The sequence below is a fragment of the Trichosurus vulpecula genome, chromosome 3 (assembly GCF_011100635.1).
Source record: "Trichosurus vulpecula isolate mTriVul1 chromosome 3, mTriVul1.pri, whole genome shotgun sequence".
Classification (NCBI taxonomy): Eukaryota; Metazoa; Chordata; class Mammalia; order Diprotodontia; family Phalangeridae; genus Trichosurus; species Trichosurus vulpecula.
The window spans coordinates 114,478,368-114,494,687 of record NC_050575.1 but is presented as its reverse complement, the minus strand read 5'-3'; the positions used below and the strand labels follow the sequence as shown (position 1 = coordinate 114,494,687).

General features: G+C 46.6%; 1 protein-coding gene across 1 annotated transcript in view; it reads left to right on the top strand.

Moving 5' to 3' along the window:
- ANGPT4 (angiopoietin 4) overlaps positions 1-13,550 on the top strand; it is a 67,754-nt gene extending 54,204 nt beyond the window's left edge. The window contains exons 5-9 of the mRNA XM_036751699.1: positions 78-193; positions 866-967; positions 5,705-5,871; positions 11,513-11,643; positions 13,024-13,550. Coding sequence (XP_036607594.1) covers positions 78-193; positions 866-967; positions 5,705-5,871; positions 11,513-11,643; positions 13,024-13,184 — 677 coding nt within the window. The 3' untranslated portion in view covers positions 13,185-13,550. The remainder of the gene's footprint in view (positions 1-77; positions 194-865; positions 968-5,704; positions 5,872-11,512; positions 11,644-13,023) is intronic.
- Positions 13,551-16,320: the final 2,770 nt, after the last annotated feature.

Sequence of the window (16,320 nt, the reverse complement as noted above, 5' to 3'; positions counted from 1 at the left end):
CTGCCCAGGGCTGACCTGATCCTTTGTTCTTTCCCTGGTTTTCACCACCTTCCCTTTTCTGCCTTTGTACACTCCAGCTCTGTTACAGAAGGATGAGCAATCCTTCCAGGACTGTTGGGAAATCCGCCTCTCTGGGGTCAACATCAGTGGCGTCTACACTATCCACGTGGCTAACTGGACCGAGCCCAAGAAGGTGGGGGAGGTAGGGGAGGGGTGGGGGAGCCTCCTTGACTTTCTACCCAGGGCCATCAAGCCAGGATGTCATTCACCAAACTCCAAGAGCCCTAATCCACCCCCACCCCACCCCTCGAGCCCCACCCATGTTATAGCCTAAGAAACTGAGGCCCAGTCACAGATACAGGGAGTGGTGAAGCAGAGACGGGAACTCAAATCTCCTGACTCCTGAACAAAGGCTCTGCTTCTAACACCACACTATCTTGTGGTCCCCCTGCCCTCACTGTCCTGAATACCTGTAGATCTTGGAGCCTACAGCTCCCAGAGAGAGACAGGAACCCCCTTCTCTGCTAGATCCCTGGGGGTTTCCTCAGTCAGAGTTACCACAGAGGAGCAGGAATATTAGTGGGAAAGTCGGGGCAGTTGGAACACACACTGTTACATCAGGGAGAGAAGTGTGGGGGTGGGAGGGGGCAACAATGGAGAACCTCTTTATCACTTCTTGTCTTGCACTCCGACCCCAGCAGTTCCTAGGACAGAGAATCTTATAGGAGGACTTGACCAGGTCTGCTGTGAGGATTGAATTTCCTGTGGTGGGAGAAGACACATAGAAGAGACAATCATTCCTTTATCCTTTCTTTCATTCACCTGTTCATTCAAATGTGACCCCAGAAAGTTTCTTTCCCACCAGGTATACTGTGACATGGAGACCAGTGGTGGGGGGTGGACCCTCATTCAGCGCCGAGTGAATGGCAGCGTAAACTTCCAAAGGAACTGGAAAGATTACAAACAGGTAATGTCTACCTAGACACCCAGGCCCATTGGCTTCAAGGGGCAGGAAGCTCCCTGCAACCTGGGAAGCAGTCTGTTTTCTGTCCTTCTGTCTGTCTGTCTTCTATCATTTGTCTGTCTCTCTGTTTCTGTCATCTGTCTGTTGTCTTGTCTGTCTATGTCTGTAGTCTGTCTATTTCTGTGTCGGTCTGTTATCTATCATTTGTCTGTCTGTGTCTGTATCTGTCATCTATCTGTTGTCTGTGTCTGTCTGTCTGTCATCTATCATTTGTCTGTCTGTATCTGTTTCTGTCATCTGTCTGTCTGTTGTCTGTGTCTGTGGTTTGTCTGTCATCTGTATCTGTCTGTCTGTTGTCTGTGTCTGTCATCTGTCTGTCCATTTCTGTGTCTGTCTTCTATCTTTCTGTTGTCTGTCTGTTGCCTGTCTGTGTCTGTTGACTGTCTGTCATCTGTCTGCATTTGTCATCTGTCTGTACATGTCTGTGTCTGTCTTCTATCTTTCTGTTGTCTATCGTCTGTCTTCCCTCTTTCTGTTGTCTGTCTGCGTCTGTTGTCTATCTGTCTGTGTCTGTCATCTGTGTCTGTCTGCCTGCCTGTCTGTCGTCTGTCTGTCTTCTATCTGTCTGTCATCTGTGTCTGTCTGCCTGCCTGTCTGTCGTCTGTCTGTGTCTGTCTTCTGTCTGGTGTCTGTCTGTATCTGTCTTCTATCTTTCTGTCATCTGTCTGTCTTCTATCTTTCTGTTGTCTGTCTATTGTCTGTGTCTGTCATCTGTCTCTGTCTGTCCGTTTCTGTGTCTGTCTGTCTTCTATCTTTCTGTTGTCTGTCTGTCACCTGTCTGTCTGTGTCTGTTGTCTATCTGTCTGTCGTCTCTCTGTCCATGTCTGTGTCTGTCTTCTATCTTTCTGTCATCTGTCTGTGTCTGTCTTCTATCCTTCTGTAGTCTGTCTGTTGTCTGTTTTCTATTTTTCTGTTGTCTGTCTGTCTGTGTCTGTGGTCTGTCTGTGTCTGTCATCTGTCTGTGTCTGTCTGCCTGCCTGTCTGGTCATCTGTCTGCATCTGTTGTCTATCTGTCCATGTCTGTGTCTGTCTTCTATCTTTCTGTCATCTGTCTGTGTCTGTGTCTGTGTCTGTGTCTGTCTGTCTTCTATCTGTCTGTCATCTGTGTCTGTCTGTGTCTGTTGTCTATCTGTAGTCTGTCTGTGTCTGTCTTCTATCTTTCTGTTGTCTGTCTGTCTGTTGTCTGTGTCTGTCACCTGTCTGTCTGTTTCTGTGTCTGTCTGTCTTCCATCTTTCTGTTGTCTGTCTGTCACCTGTCTGTCATCTGTCTGTGTCTGTCTGTCTTCTTTCAGTCGTCTGTCTGTCATCTGTCTGTCTGTGTCTGTCTTCTATCCTTCTGTCATCTGTCTGTGGTCTGTCATCTGTCTATCTGTGCCTGTCTGCCTCCCTCCCTGCCTCCCTCTCCAGACCATGGATTCTCTTTTCTGTGTTAGTGTCACTCTTCAACAACTTCAGAGACCTCATAGGGTCTCCTTCCAAGGAGACCAGAGAGCAACCTTGGTATACTGCCTAGCCTTCTAGAGCCTACTACCCATCAGGTGCCTAACAAGTAAGGACAAAAAGGCCTTCTTTGTGTGTGGTTTAGTAGAGAGAGAGAGAAGAAATGTGGCATGAAACACTGGTGTCAAACTCAAATAGAAAAGGGGCCACTAAACCATATATAAGGATTCTTCCTATCACATGTTGACTTAGAAAACCACATGTTAACATTATCTATGGTCTATTGTATTTTCCACTTATTTCATTAAATTATTTCTCAATTACATTTTCATCTGGTTCAGGCCACAGGATGGTAATGTGCATTGGTGAAGGGAGTTCCATACACCAATGAAATCCCACATCCAGCCCAAAAAAAATAAAGGGAGATGGGGGAAGAGTAGAAAGAGTGATGATCTTGAAATCAGGAGACCTGGACTCTTATCCTGACTCCAACATACATTAACTATGTGACCCTGAGCAAGTCACTTCCTTTCTCTGAATCTGTTTGTTCCTTTGTGTAAATGAACAAGCATTTATCAAGCATCTACTGTATGCCAAGTTCTTTATCAGGCACTGAGATACAAAAACAAAAATGAAATAATGACTGACTTTAAGCTTAGATTCTATTGGGAGAGACAACATATATGTAAATAAGTACAGCCAAAATAAATACATAGTAATTTTGTTGGGGAGCAGCAAAGTGGTGCAGTGGATAGAATGCTGGGCCTAAAGTCAAGAGAACTCATCTTCCTGAATTCAAATCTGGCATTAGACAATTACCAGCTGTATGACCCTGGGCAAGTCACTCAAGCCTGTTTGCCTCAGTTTCCTCATCTATAAAATGAGCTGGAGAAGGAAATCACAAACCACTCCAGTATCTTTGCCAAGAAAACCCTCAATGGGGTCACAAAGAATCAGACACAGCTGAAATGACTGAATAACCACAATTTTGTTGGGGGAGGCACTCCAAATCAAGCTGAGGGGGTCAGGAAAAGCTTCATGGAGAAGGGAGCACTTGAGCAGGGATTAGGGATTCTACAAGGTGGAGGTGAGGAGGGAGGGCATTATGAGGGAGTGACCCCAGAGCAAAGGCATGGAGGTGAGAGACAAAATACTTCGTGTGAAGAATACGTAGGACAGCTTGGCTGGACCAAAGAACTCATACCCACACTGGAAAAGCAGATTGGAGCCAAGTGGGAAAGGGCTTTAAATGCCAAACATGGGAGTATGAATTTGATCCTAGAGCTAACAGGGACCCACTGTGATTTTTTGAGCAGGGGGATAATGTAGTCAGATGTGGATTTCAGGGACACCATGCTGGCAGCATGTAGAGAACAGACGGCAGAGGGAAGAAGCTTGAGTCATGGAGACCAATTCAGAGGTTATTGCAATTGTCCAAGTGAGATGTGATGGGGCCTGAACAAGGGTGGAGCCATGTGAGCCAAAAGAAGCTGGATAAGAGAAATGCCCAAAACATTCCAGGACTGGAGCTCTGGGGAGAGCCTAAGTGCTGCAAATATAATCTGGAAATCATTTGCATTGAGATGATAATTAAACCCATAAGAACAGAGGAGGTTACCAAAACAGAGTGTAGAGAGAGGAGAAGGAAGGAAGGCAAGAAACACCAAATTTCTCATTTGATCCTCACTACAACCCTGGGAGTTAGGTACTATTAGTTTTCCCATTTTACAGATGAGGAAACTGAGGCAGACAGGTTAAATGACTTGCTGATGGTCACCCAGCTAATAAGTGCCTGAGGGTGGATTTGAACTCAGGTATTCCTGACTCTAGGCCCAGGGTTCTATCTATGTCACCTAACTGCCCATTTGATCTTGCTCGATGATATCAAATGCTGCAGAGGTCAAGAAAGATAAGAATCAGCAACAACAACCAAAAAAAAGCCCATTGCATCTGACCATTCAAAGATCACTGGTAGATCTGGAAAGAACAATTTCAGACAAGCCATGAGGTCAGAAGATAGATTGCAATAAGTGAGAAGTGAGTGAAAGGAGAAAAAATACAGATGGTGTCGACAGCTTTTTTCCAGGCATTTGGCTGTGAAAGGGAATGGAGATGTAGTGATAGCTTGAGGGAGTATGTAGGATCCCTGAGGGGTTTTGAAAGAGAGAGAAAGAGGCAGACACGGATACGGACACAGACACAGAAAGAGACAGAGAGAGATAGAGACAGAGACACAGAAAGAGACACACACAGAGACAGAGACATTTATTAAGCATTTACTATACGTCAGAGACTGTGCTGATAGATACAAATATAAGCAAACAAGGTAATACCTGGCCTCAAGGAGCTTATATTCTAATGGGAGAATACAACATTTTAGAAACAGATAATGGAAAGCTGCAGACCCAGGCAGTGGTGTGGGGGCATAGCCGGCAGAAGGAGGGAGAGCCAGAAATTGAGTGCTACTATCCAATACTACCTGAGTCCTACTACCCAGAAAATAGTCAGAAAATGAAGCTAAAATGAAGATTAGGAGACCATAAGAAATGGTATGAATGAAGGAGATCTGAGATTCTCTAAAATGGGCCTCAGGCTTCACAAGGCTGCCTCAAAGAAGGCATTTCGTCAGCCTTAAAGAGCCAAAGCAGGAGTTCCTAAGGTGGGGCCTGTGAATTTGCTTTAAATTTTTTTTTTGATGACTGTATTTCACCATAATTGATTTCCTTTGTCTTGCTATGTATTTTATTTTTGGCATTTAAAAACATGGCTCTGGGGAGGGGTCCACAGGCTTTACTAGTCTGCCAGAGGGGTCTATGACGTCCAAAAAGGTTAAGAACCTCCGGGCTAAAGGAGTGGGAGTTACTATAACCATCATTACCCCCCAGTGAGAGAGGAGGCTGATGGGGGCAGGGGGAGGGAGAAAAGACAGAGGCTGATGCTGACCGGCCCTCAGAGGGTCAGTACGTGGTGACAGAGCCTGCCTGAGAGCAGGTCCAGTGGGATGGGGAGGCAAGCATAAACATGGCAGGGGGTGGGGGGTCCCTAAGAGAGAACGGAAGTCAAAGGAGATAAAAAGGATGGGGGGAAACAGCCGAGAAGGATGCCGCTGAATGCTGATTGGACAGATTTCCCTCGTGCTGGCTCAGCCTCCAGCTACAGATCTCTGGCTCAGCCACAGCCCGGCCCTGTCCGGAGCTCACCTCACCCCATCTGTTCTCCTTTCCCTTCTTCCCCTCACAGGGCTTTGGTGATGCTGCTGGGGAGTACTGGCTGGGCAATGAGGCGCTGCACCAGCTCACCAGCCAGTCATCCTATGCCCTGAGGATTGAGCTGCTGGACTGGGAAGGGAACCAGGCTTACGCCCAGTATGAGCGAATCCAGCTGGGCAGTGAGCAGCAGCTCTACAGGTGGGAAACAAAGGGGGATTTAGGGCTTGGGAAGGGGATGCTGATCTCTCTGGGAATTCCCTACAATTCCAGCCCAGGTCACTAGGCTCTAGATGGTTGGGCTGGCCTGGTCAGAGACAATGGACAGGAGGTCAGGCCCTGGGTGGGACCAACCACCGCCATATGTCCCCCATTCAGACTCACGTCACTAGGCGCCCAAGAGAGTGGGGACCCCTCCTCTGGATGCAGCAGTTCCAAGGCTCTGTGCCCAGTGGAGTCATATAGAGGAGAAGGCCTGTTAGCACCCAGATCCCTCTGGCCCACAAGAGAGGGGGCAGGAAATGAATGACTAACAATAAGAGAGCTTAAAAAGACACTGGAACTCATTAAGTCTAGCCTCCTCATTTATCAGAGAAAACTGAGGTGCAGAGAAGGGATGTAACGAAGTGGTCCGGGGTTAGTAGCAGAGTCAGGATTAGCACCCAGGACTCTAGAACCTTTCAACCAAACAGAGAATGCTGGTTCTAAGTTTTGGCAAATAGAGACCTAGCAAAATAAAGCTGGAGAGCTGGATTTCAAGGGGAAGGAAAACTGTTCCCAAGACTGGTCTTGTCTTGATCAATTCAGCAAACTTTTGCTATTTATTAGGGACTTATCTTGCAGAGGTACCCAAGGTAAACAGAAATTAAATAACTCAGGGGTCACACAGCTAGTAAGTGTAGGAGGTAGGATTTGAACCTAGGTCTTCTTGACTCTAGGTCCACCATACTCTCCACTCCATGGCTCTACAAATCAGGCCCTTAGTGCTGTCCAGAGGAAAGGTTTTTAAGCCTCACGTGGCTAGGAATGAGAATTATCATTATAGTTTATCACTCAACAAGCATTTATTAAGTACCTACTGTGTATCAGGCATAGTACCAAGTGCTGAGGATACAAAGACAAAATCCAGATAGTCCCTACCCCCAAAGAGCTTCCTTGACTATTTCCCACTACCCACTCTCCTCCATTACCTGTCCCCAGCTAAAATCATATCTTGTTCTCAGATTTTCCCAGAGAATTTTTCTGGATATAATAATGAGGGTGACAAAACACATACAAGGTAGCTTGGGGTGGGGGGTTGCTGGGAAGGAAGGTACCAACAACCAGGAGAAATAGGAAAAGCCCCCTGAAGAATGCGACATGAGCTGAACCTTGAAGGAAGCCAGGAATTTCAAGACTAGGCATTCTAGGTCTGGGAGACGGCACAAAGCAATAGAGCTAAGAGATGGGGAGTAACGTGTGAAGAACGGCAAGAAGCCCAATGTGACTGGACCGTAGAGTGCACAGAGGGGAAGTAAGTGTGTCATGAGGCTGCAAAGGGAGGATGGGGTCAGGAGGTAAATTATTTTAAATCCTAACCAGAGGAATTTATATTTGATCCCAGATAATAGGGAGCTACAGTTTGTTGAGTAGCATGGTCAGCCTTGTGATTTAAGGAAATTGCTTTGTCAATTGTGTGGAGGTTGGGTCGGAGGAGGGAGAGGCTTGAGGCTGGGAAACCAATTAAGACGTTATTGCAAATGACCCAAGCGAGAGGTGATGATGGCCTTGTGGGTGGAGAGGAGGAGAAAAATGGGAGAGATGTTGTGGAAGCAAAAATAAGATTTGGAAACAATGAGTGAGAATGAGGGGTAGAGGATGACACCAAACCTGGGTGACTGGAAAGATGATGGCTTCCTTGACAGTAATAAGGAAATTCAAAAGAGAAATGGATAGGGGTGGGGGGAGAAGATAATGAATTGGCTTTGGACGTGTTCAGTTTGACCAGCCCATCCAGTTTGGACATCCAGTTTGACATTTTCAATGGGCAGCTGGTCATGTGAGACTAGAGCTCAATAAATATAGACAGCTGGGCTCAGAGGCATGCTAAAGCCAGTTCATACCTGTGTGTGAGAATCAGTTGTCAAATTTTCAGTGGGAGCATTTACATACCATAAATCAAGGCTTGATTTATTGCTTGATTTATTGTTTTGTTGATTGTCTAGACTTTAAAAAGTGATGGGGAAAGAAATGTTAATATTGCAGATTACACTTAAGTGTGTCCTGGGTACCTCAGAATTGGTTTCTAAACATTTATTAACACACCCCTGGTTGAGCTGGATATATATAAACTGGGGAGCTATCTGCATAGAGATGATAGTTAGTTCTTATTATAAAGGTAGGGTGGATACCACCTGTACACAAATATAACACAAGATAGAATGCAATGGGGACAGAGGAAAAATCCAGACAAATGCTCTAGGAAAATCTGAGAACAAGCTAGAATTTTCAGGGGGGGCAGGGAGTGGAGTCAGGGTGGGGGTAGTGGAAGATGGTCATGGAGGGCTTCATGCAGGAGGTAGGAAGGAGGATCTCCAAAGCAGGGGAGACTGCCTGTGAGAGAAAAAGTCAAGGGAGGGATGAGGTGTCAGGATACCTGGTAGTTCAGGCTGACTGTAACCTAGGGCATGAAGGAGAGTAGGACTGTTTGGTGATCATTCTGTTAAGCTCTTACTCTTTGCCAGGTACCATGCGAGATAAGGCTAGGACAATAGGCTTAAACCAGATTGTTTTCTTTCTATAGACAATAGGGAACTAAAAAGTTTTGAGAGCAGGGGAGAGATAGGTGGGGAGTGACGTGGTTAGACTTGTGTGTACAATGTGCAAGGCCCAACAAAGCTTATACTCCTGGCTCACCTTATAGAGGGAGAAGGAGGGGCTCTCCTTTTGCCTGGGAGATCCAGGAAGAACCTTAGGGATGGGAGGGAGAGGGGGGAGAGGAAAAAGCACCAAAAACCTGAGCCTCCCGTAAACTGCCAGGGGGCCTGACCACCTCACTGTGAAAGAGTCACTCCCCTACTTTGTGCTTCCTCTTCCCCTGCGATAATGGCCCAGCACAGAGACCAAAGTCCCATGTCTGAGAGCTCAGAGGGAGGAAGGAATGGGCTGAGATGGTCTGGGAAGGCTTCCCAGGGAAGGAGGCCCTTGAGCTGAGGCTTAAAAAGTAGATGGATTATAGAGGTAGAAACGAACAAGGAGGGCCCTTCAGGCTAGGGGGAACAGTGAGAAGCAAAGAAGGATCCCAGCCTGTTCCCAGAATACTGCAGCCTGGCAGTAGTGGAGCAACTGTATGGGGAAGTACAAATGACTGGTCCAAGGCATTACATCCCTAAGCGCTATATCTTATCATCATAAGGCAAAGACTCTGACTGCATGGTCCACTGCCTTTATCTGTTCCTCAATAAACGTTACATTCTTCAATAATCTTACCATGGATAGGCATGTCCTAAGAGCTGGGGATACAAAAAGAGGCAAAAATGTGGTCCCTGCCCTTAAGGAACTCACGTTCTAAATAACTACACACATACTAGATATCTCCAGAGTCGATGGAAAGCGCTTTCAGAAAAGGCACCTGGGAAAGAGGAGTGGCAATGGGAGGGAAGTGCCCTGCCGAGCTCTACTGCAGAAGGTGAGATGCGGGCTGATGTGTCCAGATCCATCCACACATTGTAGGAAGCTGCCACTGAGTGGCTAACAGTGTGGAGTCAGACGAAGACAGTGAAGTCTTTGTGTTCATTAGGCAGAGGAGGCTTCCTACAATGGAAGGGGAACCAGGAAAGATGATTTGGGGGCATACGGTGGAGGTCCTTGAACATCAGTTCAGACTTTGTCCTACAGGCAATGGGGAGCTACAGGTGATTTGTATCTGGGATTTAATTTCTCCCCTTGTACTCCCTGGTTGCTCTAGATACCTCCCGCTCCCCTGCCCCCCAATCCCCAGCCAGGAGTGAAGGCCAGAGGCTCTTAGGGAGGGCCTAAGGATTCTTGGGCCAGGCTGCCTAGGCCTCAGTGGACCAGGGGGACATTACAGTCTGGCTGCTTCCCATCCAAGTAGAAGACTGTGAGAAGCCTGGCTCCCCAGTGGGCCCCTGGGTTACTGCTTGTCTGGGAGTACTTCTCACTTCCTCCCACAGCTGAGAAAAACCAACTAACTCTGGACTGGGGTAGATACATACACATGTGAGCTGAGTCAACCTGGCAGGCTCTCCCCAATGCAAGGAACACACACCTGTTGACTATTACAGCCATACATACAGACAAACACTGAAGCCAGAGGGGACACATACAAACACAGACAAAGGCATTTATGCCTGTACATACACAGAGGCACAAATATACTAAGTCCCACTGACACATGCAAACAGACATAGCCAAACACAGGCAGGCAAAGAGACAAAACACTCACACCCCACTTCCACAAACCCACATCAAGACTCACAGACACACATATGTAAACACAAACATATGCACCAAAATATGCACAAATAAACACAGATAAAAATATACATGCAGAAAAATGTAAACACACATGCAACTACACACATATCCCCAAATATAAACACAGAGAGAGGCAAACACAGAGGAAAAAATAGGTGACACCGTATGTCATATATATGTATATACATGTGTTGTGTGTATATACATATATACACACATACACAATACATACATGGCATATTCACAGAAAGGACTAATGGTCTAAAACCCAAACCTATTGTGAGCAAGCCTCCTGGAAATCGATTCAGTTTTTCTAAAAACAGAGAAGTGAAAGGGCCACCCCTCCCTGGGCCTGCTATACGATGGGGACTGTGCTTGAAGGGCATTATGAAATAGGGGAAAGACCCTTAGACTTAGAATCAGGAGAGACCTGCTTCTGAGACCTACTAGCTTTGTGACCATGGGCAAGTCACCTAATTCTTCTGACAGTGTCCTCATCTGTAAAATGGAGATTAAAATACCTGTAGTGACTTACAGTACCTCAGAGGGCTGCGGTGAGTGTCAAGGAAGATGATGTACATACAGGGTGTCCCAAAAATTTTAGTGCAGTTTTAAGCTATTAAAGATATTAACTGCACTAAGACTTTTGGGACACCTTTTCTCTAAAGGACTAGGTAAATGCCAGTTGGGAAGTGGGAGTAAGGGTGGAGAGAAAGCAAGAATAAGGTCCTAAGACATGGATCTTGTCCCAAGAGAGCTCAGCATGCCTAGCTGAAGAGACCACTAGCAATTCTGGGCAGATTCTTTCTGCTCAGGTCCCAGTGAGGATTACAGACAGAGAGTGCTGTAGGAACACAAGGGAAGGAGAGCTTACTGGGAGCTGGCACAGTCGAGGAAGGCTCCCTAGAGAAGAGCATCTGGGCCTTAAAGAGTTACAGAATTTGGAAAGACTGATAGGGATGGGGCATCCTGAGAGGCAGGGAGATGGAAGACAGGGTGCACAGAGAGAGGTAAGAAGTTCCAAGGTTTTAAACACTACATGCCACACACCTGCCCTCCAGGGCACAGGGCTCATAGTTACCCCATATCTCCCTCACATCAGCCCATCCAGCCTTATCTCCTTAGAGATAAGCTCTTTGTGCCTCTCCAGACTCTATCCCTTAATAAACTCAACCCCAGTTGAGTGGATGGAAGCTTGCAGGAAGCCCTCCCCACCCTTCCCCCTCCTGGAGATGCAATATTTTCACAGGCTGAGTCTGCTCTGGCCTAGCTCTCATTCCTTACTCTTTCTGTTCTTCTTTCCTTCCAACCTCTTCTCTCCCCTTCCCCTCTGACCTGTCCCTTATGGGGGCACTGGGATCTCCAGGTTGACGCTGAAGGAGTACAGTGGCACAGCCGGTCACCAGAGTGGCTTGGTCCTCCAGGGCACCAACTTTAGCACCCGAGATTCTGACAATGACAACTGTCTTTGCAAGTGTGCCCAGATGCTGTCTGGAGGTGAGGATCAGAGCCAAGTAGAGAGAGATGGAGAGGGAGGGAAAGGGGAAGAAGCAAATGCGGGAGCCTGACCTAATGCCCCTCTTCTACTAAACCTCTGTCCAACATCAGCAATCATTCAACAAACATTTATGCAACTACCTACTCCTTAAAGAGCCCGGTGTTCAGCAAAAAATGTACTTAGCTAACCACATGTTACATCTTAGACATCTTGTGCTCAGCCCAAGTACCCAAGAGCTTGCCATAGGGTAAGGTGAAGGTTAAAGCACAAACATAAATATCTATATACATAACATTACATAACTAAGTCATAACTTCTCCCACAGGCAGGCACCATCAGCAGGTGGCTGGGCCTTGGTACAACACGTCCACATGGACAAGTCCTCAAAGAGTCTCCGGTTCTCCCCAGGGCAAAGCTGCCACCATTCTAGGGCTTGGGAAGATGCTACCCCATTGGCAACAGACTGGCTCCAAATGGAAGTCTCCTTCCTCCTGAGCTCCTTACAAAGTGGCGAAGGAAACATTGTCTTTCATGGACTCTTACAATTCAAATCACATTCCTTCACTTTCCACATCTCTAAAATGAGAGTTAGACTTGATTATAGCTAAGGTCCTTTATAGCTTTACGGTTCTATGCTCTGTACATGTGCTAAGGTCCCTCCTGTCTTCTATTTTTAAGGTTCCTTCCAGCTCTAAGATTCTATATTGTTTCATTCTATATCTTAAGGCCCCTTTCAGGTTGAACATTTTATGATTCTAAAATGTGGTTATGTCTGCACTCACTGTCTCATTTCAGGAACAGGAATGTATACCTACATTATATATCGGTCCTCTTTCTTGTGCTGAATTCAGTGGAAAGGAAGGGGACAAGGAAGCTAGGCCCAGGTTTCCACTCTCCCCTGTCACTCTCTGGCTGAGCTGGCAAAAACTATAGGTCACATTTCTATAGCACTTTACAGTTAAAAGTTCTCTTCCTCACAACAGCCTAGAGATAACCGATGCAAATTATTATCTCCCCATTTTATCAATAGGCAAATTGAAGTTCAACAGAAAAAAGTGATTTGCTGGGGGTTGTACCAATTTAGTAGAATCTGAACTTACCTAGGTATGCTGACCCTCAATCTAGTGCTCTTGTTAATACACTAGCCAAACAATTGATGACAACCAATTAAAACCAGACACTAACTCTCTGGCAGCTCAGCTAGCCAGTAATATCGGTGTAAGAGAGAGGGCCTGGTCTGCTTTCTCTACATTTGTAGGTATCTCATAACTATTTGTAGGACCCAGGGGCAGGGGGAGCAGGGGAGAATATCTATAAAACTGCACATTATATCCTGGGAGGCATCTGAGCCAGATTAAAAGAGTGTTCTCTCTTTCCAGGATGGTGGTTTGATGCCTGTGGGCTCTCCAACCTCAATGGTATCTATTATCCAGCCAGGCACAATGTCCGAAAACTCAATGGTATCCGGTGGCACTACTTCCAGGGCCCCAGCTACTCACTTCGGGCCACACGCATGATGGTGAGGCCCACAGACTTCTAGAGCTATGACAGCCCAGGCCTGGAAGGCCATCAGTGACGATCAGGGGGACAGAGATACTCCCCCAACCCGAGAAGAACTACCTAAAGCTCAACACACCAGGAGGGTTGTTTGAGATGCTTGAAGGTCTGCCTGCAGGAGGAGCAGGACCTCAGCAGACTGCTGGATTCCACAAATTCATTTGTACTTTCCAAAACAAGACCAGCTTTGGATAGCACCAAGGTGCTGGCAGTCAGAGTTGGACTAGCCTTACCAAAATGGCCAGACTGTCTCCTGGAGGCCACACTGGCATTGGCTCCAGGGCTCAGATTCTTGTGGTTCCCTCATCCTGGAAAGGTCCCACCGAGCAGTTTCTTATGGGCTCCTTGGACACAAACCCCACTTTGGGAAAGAGAGGCTTCCTCTTGCCTTATGTCAATCCCCACTTAATTCTACTTCTGTTTTGACCTCTTCTTCCCACTGTCTCCCATCCTCTCCTGGCCTTAACCATACTCTCTGCATCCAGCCCATTATCCTTTCTATCCTCAGTCTGGGCGGCCCCTCCTTGTCCTCAGTGCTACCATCCAGGATCCTCATTACATGGCCAGATGAGCTGGCTCCATCTCTCTTCGCTACCACCCCCACCCACACACTTTTTAATTAGATCCAGAGAAGCATCTTCATTCAAAAAGACAAAACTTTCAAGTCCTTGGTTTCTGTTGGGCTCCCTGGCTAGGAGTCCCAGCAGTGTAGACTGGTTTGTTGAGCATAAGGGAAACTGAAGTCAGGAGAAGGGTATCCCTTTGGCTCTCTGCCTTTGAGATGATTGAAAACCTCTACTTAGCATAGGATTGTCAAGTGGTTCTCTCCATCTTAGAAGCAGACCCCACTGAGGAAGACCTTGGGATGGCCTTAATGAACTGACTCCTCAGAAACACTCATCAGCCCCATATGGCCTTAAGGGCATCTGTCTCCCCAGAGGTAGAAGGGAGAGCCTGATGTGGCCAGGAGGGTCAGGGTAGAGGGAAACTAGTGACCTCAGAGAGGTGAACCTGTGGGTGGAAATAGTCAAACCTGGAGAATGAGTCATGCAGAGACTCTGACAGGGGAGGAAAGGGATGTATGGAAAGCTGTGACAGCTGGATCCCTGGCCCTGAGGATTCTTGTCATGTTCTGCCAGTGGGCCCACTGGTAGAGACAAGAAGGCCACCTAGGTATCCAGCAGAGCCTACTTCAGGACCCAGCTGCTCCACTGGGCAACTGCTAGTCACCTCAGGCCAGGCCAGCTTTCTCTTGGATCGGTCATCCACCCATTCTCTGGGCAACAGAAATATGCAAGAGACACACTGGCCTGGAGTACCACCCTCTGCCATGCAGTCCTCCTCTGTCTATAGTGATTCCCCTCTTCATTTCCCCAATACCTTGTGCCCTCCCCACATCCTCTATTTCCTGGAAAAGAGGTGAGATGTCACTAATCTCTCTCAGAAACTACCCAGCCCTGTGTTCCCTCTCCTGAGGGAACTTACATCCTTAATATGGCCACTATTGAGGAGGAGGGGATGACAAAGGGAAGAGGTAGGAATGGAGGGCTTTGTCCCCATTAGAGAGATATCCTAGCTAGGGAAGGTCCAAAGGTGTAGGAAGCCTCCTATTCTGCCTCTAGTTAAGGCCAGCCCTGTGCTCCTGCTGTGAGGAGCATAGAAGAGGGCATACTGCCCTCCAAGTACTCACAGTCTAGTTGGAGACAGCAGCTCCATAAGCAGGAAGAGAAAAAAGAAGACACATATATCATAGCGCTACGGGAAGGCAATCTGTAAAAAGGAAAGGATTTAAGGTCCCTTCTAGTTCCAAATCCTTGATCCTGTGGTTTGGGTAATGGTCTGTGAGACCCTTGTTGTTATTAGCGCTACTAAGGTCCAGACAGGACAGTAGGTTCTAAGGAGGAGAGAGATCAATTGGGTTTGGAATAATCAGGGAAGGTTTCTGAAGGAGAGGGCACAGCATAGATTGGGGGAGCCTAGAATTGTGTGCAGAGGAAGAATGGGATTTGGGTAAGTAGAGAGGGGCAGGGAAAGGCAAGAGAAAACAGAAGTTAGGAAAGCGTTTTTGTCCTTGATTCAGAGATGGCTTAATACATTGGATGCCAGAGTCTGGATCACAAAAATCATTGAGCCAAATCTCAGTTGCTCACTAGGGAGGCAGCATGGTATTCTGGGATTAGGGCCTGCATGTGAATCTCAGCTTCACTCTTTACCAGCTTGCTAGACCTTGGACAAAGAATAACCTCCCTGGGTCTAAGTTTCCTCATTTGTAAAGTAAAGAGGGTTGAACTAGATGAATGTTCTCAAATCCCTCCCGGCTTGAAATCTATAATCATGAAATTGGGAAAAACGTAAAATCCTACATTTGGGTTCAAAAAATAAACTTCACAAGTATAAGATGGGGAAGGCATGGTAAAATAACTACCATTCTGAAAAAGATCTGAGGGTGCTAGGGGATTATAAGCAAGGGTGTGCTGGTAAATGTTTAACAACTGACTCTCCAAAAAATGTATGGCACTCACTTTTGAGTTTAATCTGCATTATTAACATTTTTCCAGCACTTTTTAAAGTCTAGACAACAAAACAATACATCAAGCCCTAATTGTAGTATTTGCTGATTTCCAAGCTCACACTAGAAATTTAACAGTTGGGCTCTTGGGAGCTGAGGTATGAATTGGCTCTGGCACATTCTGAAAAAAAAATACCAGGCAACAGGTCTGGTATAGTAGCCAAAGATCTAACATTATCTTAGCCTCCATTAAGAGAAACCTAGTGTCTGCACTAGAGAGGAGATAGACAATCCCACTGTAGTCTGCCCTGGTCTGATCCCATCTGAAACATCACACTAATTCCAGGTATTACATTCCAGGAGAGACATTGATTAGTTGGAAAGCCTGCAAGGGAGGGTCTGAAAGTGAAGGGCCTTGGCATTGTACCATAGAAGGAATGAATGAAGAAACTAAAGATATTTAACCCTGGAGAAGAGAATACTTAGGAGAGATGAGGGACAGATTAAATTTATTCTACTAGTCCCTAGAGGCTAGAACTAAGATCAATGGATAGAAGTTGCAGAGAGGCAGGTTTAGGCTTGATATAAGGAAGAACTTTCTAACAATTCC